The 12515-nt window shown below is 38.9% G+C and overlaps 1 protein-coding gene across 11 annotated transcripts in view; it reads right to left on the bottom strand.

The window, feature by feature from the left end:
* DLGAP2 (DLG associated protein 2) overlaps positions 1 to 12515 on the bottom strand; it is a 359052-nt gene that overhangs the window by 277222 nt on the left and 69315 nt on the right. For 4 of the 11 annotated variants that reach the window (XM_071741783.1, XM_071741780.1, XM_071741781.1 and 1 more), the window contains exon 2: positions 3137 to 3308. The exons of the other annotated variants lie outside the window; for them this stretch is intronic. In XM_071741783.1, coding sequence (XP_071597884.1) covers positions 3137 to 3194 — 58 coding nt within the window. In that variant the 5' untranslated portion in view covers positions 3195 to 3308. The remainder of the gene's footprint in view (positions 1 to 3136; positions 3309 to 12515) is intronic. 11 annotated transcript variants of the gene reach the window in all.

The raw sequence follows: 12515 nt of genomic DNA on the forward strand, positions 1-12515 counted from the left end.
TGTTGACAAAACTCATGCCAGAGAGTCCTTAAACTGCTGACAAATTTTGTTTCCATGCAATCTGATGCAGCTGGCTGAACACTGTAGTGAATGAAGTGTTGAAGCATTACTAAGACTTGCCCCATGTACACCAGAAAGGTATTCAAATGACACAGCAAGGCTCACAGTGACATGTGACAGAAAACTATTTGTTGTTTGTTAATGCAGTTTGCTATTAGTTGCATAGATTCACTGTTTGCACTTCTGGATAAACCCTAAACTAAGCAAGCAGTATAAGTGGTTGCTTTTCTTCCTGAAGTGTTGCCATGCATAGTTTTATTAATGTCAACTTGAATTTCTCAACTTTCTCAAATTTTTTTTCAACTCTATATATTCTATCTGTTGTGAAGTGAAGGTGATGTAACACACCTGGTAAACGATATATCAATATCAACACATCAGCTTGTATAGATTGCTGCTATTTTTCAAGTAAATGGTTAATATTTACATAGAAAGCTTTCAGTAATCTGGATCATGCTCCTACTTCTGTTGACATTAACAACAAGTGAAGCCACCTCACTATGAAAATGCCCCAGACAGGTAATCTTCTGTTTCTATACAGGATCTCTGTTAAACATATTTTTTTCTTCCAGAGTCATACTAAACTGTATCAACTTAAAAGAGATCCCTTGCTGTCCAAAATATCCACAGAAAGGAGAGAACAAGAACACATGCCAGGTACTGGGAAGAATACCATGATGATTAATTCCTTGGCTGCATAATTTTGTCTAGTGATGGAGCTGTGATTAAATAGCCATATTAGTTATTTATTTAAGACTCTGTTTAAAATATAGGTCATGGTTAACAGATGCCTAAGGAAAACACTTTCCACTAATCCATACAGACTGCTAGAGTCATCAGCTGTCTAATCTGACCTCAAGCCTAATTTCTACCTTGACCTTTATTTCTGTTAAGTCACCTCAAGGTTGAAAATTGCACAGATGCCTTGGGATGCCAAATTCCCATTCAGAGGTGTCCAAGGTCTTTTGGAAGAAATTCTGACATCAGAATATCTGTCCCTGCACCCCTGCTGCCCTTGGGGGGCTGCTTCCTGCCTGCAGGGCTCTGTCCTCACTACCCTTGCTCTTTGCCTGCCAGGCAGCTGCCTGTTCCCCACAGCTCTCCTTGCTCAGCCATTGCCATCTTCTTGCTCTCCTTGTTCCTACAACCCCATCTGCTAAACACTTATTGTCACCTTTCTCCCAAGTTTCCTCTCCTACAAAAGAAAGGATTGTGCTTATTAATATCTAGCTTCATGCACAACTCAGAACATTTGTGAAAGTGGTGTCAAGCTCTGTTCTCCAACAGGCAGGACCATTCCTGATCTTATCAAGTCTGGTAGGAGTTTCTGGTTTAATTCGCTGGGTTCAGTGTCAGAGTGGAATTAGAACATTTGATACTAAATTCTCAGGATGTGCCTGAATAAAAATAGTACAAATACTGTGGAATTCAAGCTTTTCATCCATAATAAATTCATTTTGAAGCGCACAGCTGCCATGCATATATTTATGTAACTGCTATCTGTAGAAATATTTAAACATTCAGTTCAACTCTGAAAAAAATACTGAGAAAAGTTAAGGAAGGCTAAATGGTGGAAGTAATCAATGGGAGATGGTCATTATACATAGGTGTCTTCTGAAGGCAGCAAACATTCTAATGTCAATCACTAAAGAAATACAGCATAGCTAGAAAACATTCAGAGAGGGACAAGGATGGCCGGACATATGGAGTAGTCAGGAATCTAAGCAGACCACAGCCTTTCAGCCTGTAATTAAGCAGCTAAAGGAGGCAGTGATAAGTATCTCTGTGAGATACACTGCTGACTTTTCACAGTAAAAACACTTGAAGGAATCTTTGAAATCCTGAAACAGTAGGCTTCAAACAAAGACAAGGTAATTCATTTGTAGAATGCATTTCCATAACACGTTTTTTAAACCAGTGATGTCAACAGGATAAAAAACAAGACCACATCATGAAAAATTGAGACATCAGAAGCTCTTAAACACAGTAAGGCCACCAGCCTAGGACCAGACACAACTGAAGGTGGATAAGGATCAGAGAGGGAGGCAGCAGTGCTCCCTACAAACCTCCTCACCATATTGTTGTTCACCATCATCATCAGCTACTGAGAACTCCGGTCTCACCCATTAGGCAGCTGTCACTCACTTGTCCTAACCTGATCCCAGCCTTCAAAGATAAAAATGCTGCACATAACTTTTTCTATCTGTGCAGTAAGTATTGGGGCTGCAGGAACACCTCTGCCTCCCCACTCTGCCCACCTGAAACAGCTATACAGAACCACCTTACACCTGCCTCTACCTTTTCCAAATTTCTGTTCCCTTCTTTTCTAAACTCATCTGTGACAGTCTTTAGTATCACATGGTGTTACAACACAAGCATAGTCATATTAATCAGCAATATTTTATTCTGCTGCATTTCTGGCAGCCTTCTGGCAGTATAACAGCAAACATCCTAGTAATAAATGAGCTTTTAAATGCACCAGACTTTACTATTCAGCTGCTAGCATGTGGTCTCTGATCAAAACTTTAACTTATACAACCCCTGTATAAGCAGCACACCAGGCAGCAATAACAGCAACAACACTAATAAACAATGCAAGACACTGCTTTGACCTCAAGTTAAGAACACAGGTCAACTATCTTCCTAACTATAACAAAATCTATTACTTCAGAGGCTCTTTTCCTGAGCTACATCAGTACACTACTGAATTACAGTGAGGCTGGTAAGTAGGAGCATGATGCCCATTAAATCTCCATAAACAATTAACTTTTGCAGCTGAGCTCTACAACAAAACACTCTACCTGCTGCCATGGGATGGTGCTTCACTTCATGTAGGTTATTGGTGAGGTAATAGACAGTTTAACCCAACAACAGCAGAAAAGTATCAAAATCCCAGCACAACACATCTTTGATAGATCTTAATAAAAACATAGACCAAGCTTACAGCAGAAGAAATTGAAAAAGAGTAATAACCTCACTTTAATGTACCTTAAATATTTTTAAAGTATACAAGATTTTACTGCTAAAAATACCCAACAGAACATACATTCAATGTAAAAAAATGCCTTAAACTTACCTCTTAGTTTACACTGATTTAATATATTTTTTCTTCTACTTTTCAACTTTCCTTGCATCTTGGGAATATAGTGGTTTTCTCCACCCGCTTCCTTCCTCTCACCTCCTCCCCCTCCAATCTGGCCTCCTTTCCTTCCTTGGAGGTTTTTAAGCTTTAATTTGAGAGTGTAAAGCTGAAAAATATTTGATACAATTTTTTTTTTTAATTAGAGAATTGAGCTCCTCACCATGGTTGAAGCATTTCTGGGAACAGCACCAAAAAGCTGGAAGCTACTGCACTGAGTAGCCACAGCATTTCTCTTAAAATCAGCACTCTCTTATTTTTCCCAGACAAGTAGTGTTTCAGCATTTTACTTACAGACATGACTGCAGTTTAGGAGACTAAGGTTAGAAATGAGTTTGTGTCTCTTTGTTTAGTTTTGGAACATGAAAAATAAATTCCCAAATTCCAGCGTGGGCCCATCTCCAGCTGGAAAAGGAACAAGACTCACCAAGTGGAATTTGACAATGTATGAGCTGAGGCTGGGTTAGTCACATTTTCAGTGAGCTCAGAAGGGTATTGATGATTACAGGTTCTAACTGGAGGAGGTAGTTGTCAGTCTGCCTGCAGTGTGCATGTCACCACACTGGGGAAGGGGAAATATTTTAGAGCTTGTGTGGGATTGAGCTTGCTGAATGAAGTGCTTGGGAAGTCTCTTCTCCTATATTTTGGATATTGTTGGGGCAGGAAACTAAATAAAAAAATAAAAGGAATAGGTTAGATCTAACAATTTAGGGACTCTGCAACACACATTCACACAGAGGGGACTCATCATTTCAATATGCAGTGAGTGGCAGCCTACAGCCTATTTTAGGTTTTCATTAATTGACACTAAGTTGTCATTTACAGCCTCTGTATTTTTTAATTATTGATGTAATGTGGTAAGAGATTGCTCTAAACTAATAACAAAGATTTCTTGTTCTGAAATAATTTTCTTAGTAATGCTAAGTTGCATTTTCTCTAAATGCTTACAGATATTTCAGGCGTGTGGATTCTAGTAGTCTCCCTCTCCATTCCTTGTTTGCTCAGGTATTACATCTCAGTCTTTCCTCTTGAATCAGTCTACTTTACCACCAATTTTTATTTGCTGTTGTTTGAACAACAGCAAACTGCTACTACAATCCATCTATTTGTGTAGAACTCATCAATCACTGCTCTCTTATACAATCTATCTACACATTCTTACAAAGACAGTACTGCCCTTTGAGGTGTTACACTCATCATAAACTGGACCTTTCTCAACCAAAAGAAAAAAGATTTAGTGTAATTTAGTGTGCATATTTCTGTATACTTAACATGAATTACTCATACAAAATGAATTCTGAACTAATTTATCCCAGATGCATTAACTTCTTTTTTTTCTCAATATAAATATGATACATTGGTTAACTCCTCTTGCTCAAGTTTCTGACCTCTTAAGTATCTTCTATTCTCTGTTTCCTGCTCTTTACATCATCTGCTGACTTCATTAACATGCTTCTCACTTTGCTTTCTTTAATACTATTAATGAAACTGTTAAATAAGGCTGAAACAGAGACCAATCATTATAATAGTATATCGGACAACCAGAATGTGTCATCAGCCAAGCATCTTGCAGCAAGGCCTAAAAGCCAATAAAGAAACTTTGGCATAGAAAAACTGACTATTTATGTAGTTGTTCTTATGCAAAACAAACCTATGGGAGAGTTTGGATTTTTTTTCAGAATGAGATTTAAACTACTTACTTCAATTCTTCCTATTTACCTCTTCATACTCACTATTTCATACCACATTTTACCCTTACAGATATGAGATATCTGAATTAGCTTCATGCAATTGGTAAAACCAGTTGCTTAAAAGCTTTGCAGAAAAGTACATGTTAACAAAGAATATTAAATAGATTATTATTTACCGAGACACACATTGCATGAATATATGAATATTGCATGAATATATATGAATTTTCCATATATGAATGTACAACAGACACAAACAGTTCCAGATATATTTCAGATTTAAAGGAAGCACAAGAGGTTTCTCTCTTAAACATCAAAACAGATAAACACGGGGAAGGAAAAGACCTATTTTACCGAACAGATAGTGGTGCCCTGCAAACAGACTAACTGAGAATAAATTAGGGTAGAAATGAGAAGGTATATAACAACCATCAGGAACATGAGGCTTCAGATAAATCTTGCAGTACATGTAGCCAAGGCAACAAAACTAATGTCTTTAATACAAAGCTGTCTTGGTTCGCAGAAGCAGTTGTCAAGTGGTTGCTATAAAAGGCAGCGCACTCAGCCCTGATCTCAGATGTGCCCGGCCCCATCTTTCTCCCAGCTCTCCAAGCATAACAGTGAATATCAAGGAATCTTAGACCCCAACTTTATCTTTGAAATTAAGGATTTCTCTCAACACATTTTCTTCACACTGGAAGTCTGAAATTAATGCTGCTTGGCTTTGATGCACCTAAATTGCCTCATGAAATATAAAAATAAGAAAGTGAAATTATTATTCTTCATCACTAAGTAGACAGTACCAGCGTAATTTTTAGGTGTCAAAATTCTGGCCTCTAAAACTTTAGATGTCAATAAATACACAAGGGAGAAATCTTCACAAACAAGGGCACTCCCAAAAACAATGGGCTTAGCACTGCCCAAGTGCTAAGGCTGAAAACCTCAAGTTCCCTACTCCTGCCATAGCAGCTGTGACAGAGTCTGCTGCCTTCCCAATCTTATCTACACAGCCCTGGGGAGAAAGGAAATAATCTAGAGCACAAGAACACAGCCTTGCTATTTGTTCTCCTTCAGTGCCAAAAAGCATAGAAATCTCTCCTGGGTTAGAAAAGATGGAAAATATTGAATCCAGATCTCCAGATCTATTTTGGATTTGTGGAGTGTCAAAGCTAATAGCAAAGGACACCTAGGCATTCTTTCATCTCAGAAAACACTTCCAGACATGCAAAAAAAAAAATCAGCAGATCCATTTTTATGCACTAAAACTAATCTCAATTAAGAACTGTATCAAAAGATTTGCTCATGGATATGTATGAGATTTCATTGAATGAGGCATTCTTGGTCCTCCTTATAGCATTCTCCTGTAAGTTTTTATTTCTTATCAGCAGAAGGGGCTTTGGTGAAAGAACCAATTTAACCTTTTTGGTGTATTATTTACATAGACTATCCAAAGAAAACAGGGCTGCTACTTCTAGGTATGATCTCTTTGTATGGCTGAATAGTTCTTGGCCTCTTGAAAGCACACGATTCATTGTTTTCATCAGCCTATGATCATCATGATACAAAGAAAAATCACAGTAATTACAGAGCAGTCTTCATAAAAGCTATATTTAATAAGCTACGTTCATCTCTGTTCCAACTCCACCAGCTTCTGTAGAAAACAAGGATATATTTAACCATTCTGTGCTATCTTGCATAGCTACAATTATTATCCTTCAGAAAGCAGTAACGCTGCGGTCCATTTAGAGGTTAAACCTTACTTTCTGTCTGTTAACAAAAAAACCCTAATAGTTGAAATAAATCAAGTGTGCAATAAATGTTCATAGAGTTCAAAGCGTACTTTCTGAAGAATGTTTCTTTGATGCTCATTGTTTTCTGTTCTAAAGCAGAAAAGGTAACAAAAGGCAAACATTTACATATATTTGTATGTATGCATATATAAGCTTATATACAAACATATCGGCAAGAAGTTCTAGTCAGCAGAGTATCATCAAAGTTTTTTTGGTTTTCGTTGGATTATTAGCTGCTGTAGCACGTAAGAACTACAATTCAATTTGAGAAGTACATAAGATTTTAAAAATTGGAAGACAAATATATACTCTGTCTAGAGGACACCACAATCAACATGGGACTGCAGGAGACAGAAAGCTGCATAGCACAAGGAAGAAAATTATGAAAAAGTTTCTCAGCATGCATCTTAGCAGTTGAGTCCATAAATTGAATGGAGTTACATCCAACTGGCAGCCAGACACCGGCAGTGTTCCCCAGAGCTCAGTTTTGGGGCTTGTCTTGCTTAGTATCTTTAGCAATGATCTGGACCAGGGGATTGATTACTCCTCAATAAGTTTGCAGACAACACTGAGTGGGGTGGGAGTGTTGATCTGTCTGAGGGTAGGAAGGCTCTACAGTGGGACCTGGTCAGGCTGGATCAATGAGCTCAGTTTAGTGGTATAAAGTTTAACAACTTTAGACTTTAACAACTTTAGTCTTTTAACAACTTTAGTTTCACTCTCTGCAACTACCTGAAAGGAGGTTGGAGCCAGGGGGGGGTTGGTCTCTTTTCCCAGGCAACCCTCAGCAAGACAAGAGGGCACGGTCTCAAGTTGTGCCGGGGGAGGTTTAGGTTGGACATTAGAAAGAATTTCTTTACTGAGAGGGTGATCAGGCATTGGAATGGCCTGCCCAGGGAAGTGGTGGATTCTCCATCCCTGGAGATATTTAAAAAGAGACTGGATGTGGCACTCAGTGCCATGGTCTGGTAACTGCAGCGGTAGTGGATCAAGGGTTGGACTTGATGATCTCTGAGGTCCCTTCCAACCCAGCCAGTTCTATGATTCTATGATTCTATGAAAACCACCAGTGCAAAGCTGCAGGCCCGGAGAAGAGTGGCTGGAAAGCTGCCTGGTGGAAAAGGACATGGGGTTGTTGGTCAACAACTGGCTGAACATGAGCCAGCAGTGTGTCCAGGTAGCTAAGACAGCCAACAGGATGCTGGATTGTATCAGAAATAGTGTGGGACTAGGGACTAGGGAAGTGATTTGGGCCTCTCACTTCAAGGACATTGATGTGCTGAAGCATGTCCAGAGAAGGGCAACAAAATGCAGGGTCTAGAGCATAAGTCTTACAAGGAGAGATGGGAATGGGAATTGTTTAGTCTAAAGAAGAGGAGGCTAAGGGAAGATCTTATCACTCTCCACAATTACCTGAAAGGAGACTGTAGTGAGGTGTGTGTGTTGGTCTCTTCTCCCAAGTAATTGGTGATAGAACAAGATAAAATGTCCTCATGCTGTGCCAAGGGAGGGCTAGATTGGATATTAGGAAAAATTTATTACTAAAAAAGTGGTCAAGCATTGGAACAGGCTGCCTAGTGAAATTGTGTAGTCACCATCACTGGAGGTGTTCAACAAGCCTGTAGATATGGCATTTCTGGACATGATTTAGTTAGTATGGTGATGTTGCAGTGTCAGTTGGACTTAATGATCTTAGATGTCTTTTCCAACCTTAATGTTTCTATGATTCTAGGTATAGTCTGTTGCCACTTGTTGTCAGGTGGTTTAGGTGGTTTAAACATTTATCAGTTATGAGGCCTCTGCAAATGCTGTTTTGGATTGTTACTGAATATTTATTTACGTACAATATGAGTTAATAACAAAAATGTTCAGGGCACCAGCATTGCATGGTGCTATTTTACCTGCTGAATTTAAGTGAGGAAAAATAATTCAGACTACCCTGCAGGAAGAAAAGGCCTGTTATGGCCTCCGAAGGGCTCACTAGCTGAAGCACACAACTTCCAGTCCAGCATTATTTAAGATCGTGCTAGAATTTCACATGTCCTTCCTATTATTAAAAAGCAAGAAGTACTATAATATCTTCCCACCTTATCTACTACATACAAGTTATCCATCTTCCCACTCTGCCATTCAATACAGCTCAGAATTATGGTCTCATAATCCTCAAGATAAAATGTGCTGTTCTCCAAAATAAAACTTCAAAAGCATATTGTGTTTATAGGATAGCTCACAGTCACAGGGATCATATGTGCCCATTCATGTATGAGTGACCATATGAGACAGGACTACCAAACCTATTGATTAATTTCTAATTAAAAGAGTAGAGTGAAGCACTGAGAAATTTCTGAAGCAACCTTGTATTGTGATATGCAAAAGAATGCAAGCTGCAGTTCATTGGTGTCTCCATAGAAACAAGACATATTGGAGGGTGTAAGACATTGTCAGAGGACTAAAAAATTTCAGCTTCAGCAGAAAACAGAAAAGCACCTGGGGGATTTTTTTAACCAGAAAAACAAAATTAATTATTCATTTTCCATATAGGAAGCATCCGTTTTTTAGATGGGTTACTTAACATACATCAGGATTAATTTATGGACTGGCTAATCATAGGATTTTCTAATCCATAAAATCTGTAGAAAACACATGGTTACACTTCTGAATATAACACCAAGCACAAATATAAGCAAGCTCTCAATGAATAATTGAGAGCTGAATAACCTATTCAATGTGCTGTTAATTCTTCGCACCATTTTCACACTTACTTTAGACACAGTGCTTCTGCATTCACATGAATACTGGTCCCTATGCAGAACCCTGTCTTAGCCTGTGCAAAAGGCATCCCTAAGAAAATTAAAGGCAGCAGGGAGAGGTTGCTTCAATGAGACACAACGCTGTAAACCTGCACAGCATCCCTACTTCAAATGAACAGAGACTCACAGCGTGCAGCTGCAGCAACTGTTTTTAAGAAGTTGAACCCCCACACAGGATGGATTAAAAAAGGCTCATCTCCTTATGCTAGACCTGAATCTATAGGCAGGTGGTTTTTTTTTTTCATTTGTGACCAGAAGTCCTGTGCCAGCTGGTAGCTTCACAAAGATGGGTTGCTGCTCTCTGATATTCTGCCCAGACCTGGCTACTACAGCCTCAGGGACAGCCTGCCAGCTGAACCCACCTCAGCACCCTAAGCTCCTCTCCTAAAGACATTCCTTATCCATGGAGCTCCCCAGTGCTGGAGATAATTCTCTTTTTCTGCTGAAACAAAAACGCTGGAGAAATTACCACTTAGCATGTTTCCCCATCAAGTCATTTCAGCTCCATCTCCACCCAAGAGCATTGCAGTGTTGCACTGCTCCCATCACCTGGGGTACAGCCGAGGGACGCACTTGGATCCTGCTTGTGCTGTGCAACCAAACTCAAATTGCCAAACTCCTGTTAACTTTTGGCTGGAGGTCACTTGCAGTTTTAGGAGCCCCTCTGAGGGCTGCCTGAAGAAAGTGCATCTCAGTCACCAAAAGAGAAAAGATTCTTCAGAATAACCAGGCTTTGTCCTGGTGGCATTGTGTGCCACGGTGCCAGGTCCAAGCCTTCCACGAGTTGCTACTTTAAGGATTCTCTAGTCAGAAAGGTGGGGATTAAGGAAATGGATGAAAACTACAGGAATCCCCAGTTGCAAACAAGGATTAAGGGCTCTATAAAGATGTTTCAGTGAGTGGGAAGTTAAAGTGAAAAGAATTGTTTGGGGGCTTTTTATTGCGCATGTCACACATAACCAAGATCTATACAGAGCACCCATGTTCATAAAATATTCAGAGGTCATACTGGAAACGAGGTATTTAGCAAATTTTTTATCAGTTCTGATCTACATAATAAATATCCACACATTAGAGATCTGCCACAGAGTGCAGACTGATTCTCTAACTCTCTATACAATCCTGCATCAGGATGCATCTAAGAACAGAGATAATTCCTTAATTAATAAAGCATGGCATCTCACAGTCAATTGCCAAGATTGATACAAAACACAAAAATAGGAATAAAAGAGATTATGGACCATTTTTGTCCAGCTGTACTTTATAGCATTTGTGAAAAGATGGAAAATCTCTGAAGTTTGATTGGATAGACATTCATTTGTACTACAGGTTCTCCAACCTGTGCACCAGAGCGGACAGCAGTGAACTTGCTCACAATCACTTATCTTTCACAGACAGCACAACAAATACATTACTGCCTTCACAGGTCTCCAGAAAAAGTTTAATTTTATAGGTGTGCATGAAAACGGAAAATATCTCCAAAGACATGCAGATTATGAGAAATATTTAACATTGCTGATTTTTTTTTTTCTAAGGGGGATAAGAAACAAAAAACCCATGGGTTTTATTTTTTGTCCTTAGGAGAACTGATGCAATGGCCCTGTAATTGACTTTTGGGCTTCAGATAACCACTGATATCATCCCATACCTATGCTCTAATGTGCCATTTTTCCCCACACAATTAGTCTTACTGATATTAAGGTTATTCTTCACACATGTAAAATTTACTGAAGGAGTTAGTGGTAGCAACAAAAACTTGTTTTTCCGAAGTACATAATGCTAGGTTGCTCCTTTAGGGAATCTCTTTTTTATTACTCTTCTTTATTACTACAAAAGGAAAAGACAAAAGATCTCAAATAATTCAGCTTCACATCTTTGACAGCAATCACAACTTTATGCCTCCTGATTGCTTATACACACTAAAGTAACAGAAGGAAACAATATGTGAACATGAATGGAAACTATTTTTACATTTACTCTTTTCCCCTTTCCTGTACCCCTTAACCTTTTCCCAATCAATGCAATGGGAGAGAGAAATGATTAATATTTTTACCAGTCATGCTACTTACAATAAAAGTCAGACTGAAAGGACACTAAGAAATTAAACTAAGAAAGAAAGAGAGCACCACCAACTGATACGCAGTTGCTGATGTGTACACCATGATCATCTATTACTGTAATTTGATATTAAATTAGATGGAATGATGTTGACATATCTCAGGAGAAAATTAGCTATAGCCTACCCAATACAGACTTTATTATCCATGAAGCATGCTTGACACTTATTTTTATGAAGTATGATACTTTATAGGAGACTTTCCAAACATTCTGACTAAATGCTTTATCCTATCACAGTTTATAGGTGTGTTCTTTGATACTAGATCTGTTGCAACAAAAGAACATATCTGCATCATGCAGTGATGGAACTTCAGAATGATTTTAACATTGGTAATAAACACCAAGTTACCAGTAATGACTTAATGTGTCCTGCTTAGGTCCATGTATGAAGATGACTTCCACACTGGACAAACTAGAACAGACCCTTCTACACACTCTCACTAGTTCAGACAAGAGGCAAATCTACCCTCAGACCTAAATGGCTCAGGTTTATGCAGCAAATACCAGTAATCCTAACAAATTCTTTGGTTGCAAGACTATGTTAGGCATATTGCAGAGGGATCACAGTTGAATTTTTCTTATCTCAGTTCTAGGAACAGTGAGATCAAAGATCTCTGCCAGATCTTCTGTCCCTGCAGATGCACACAGACTCAAATTTTCCAGAGATTCACATTATCTCAGTAGCCAAGGCTGACTGAGTCAGCACAGGATATATGGAGTTTTAGCACAATTACTGAGAAAACATATTGGCCATGCTGGCTGTCATAGAATTTTGACACACACAGTTATCAGATGTGGGGAAAAAAATCATGCATAACTTTTATGAAAGACTGTAGACAACTGCAGTGTGTCCATCATTCAGGTCAGTGGTTATGGCTGCAGTGTGAGACTGGTGAATAATGGGTTT

Source organism: Heliangelus exortis, chromosome 3, assembly GCF_036169615.1.
Source record: "Heliangelus exortis chromosome 3, bHelExo1.hap1, whole genome shotgun sequence".
Taxonomy (NCBI): domain Eukaryota; kingdom Metazoa; phylum Chordata; class Aves; order Apodiformes; family Trochilidae; genus Heliangelus; species Heliangelus exortis.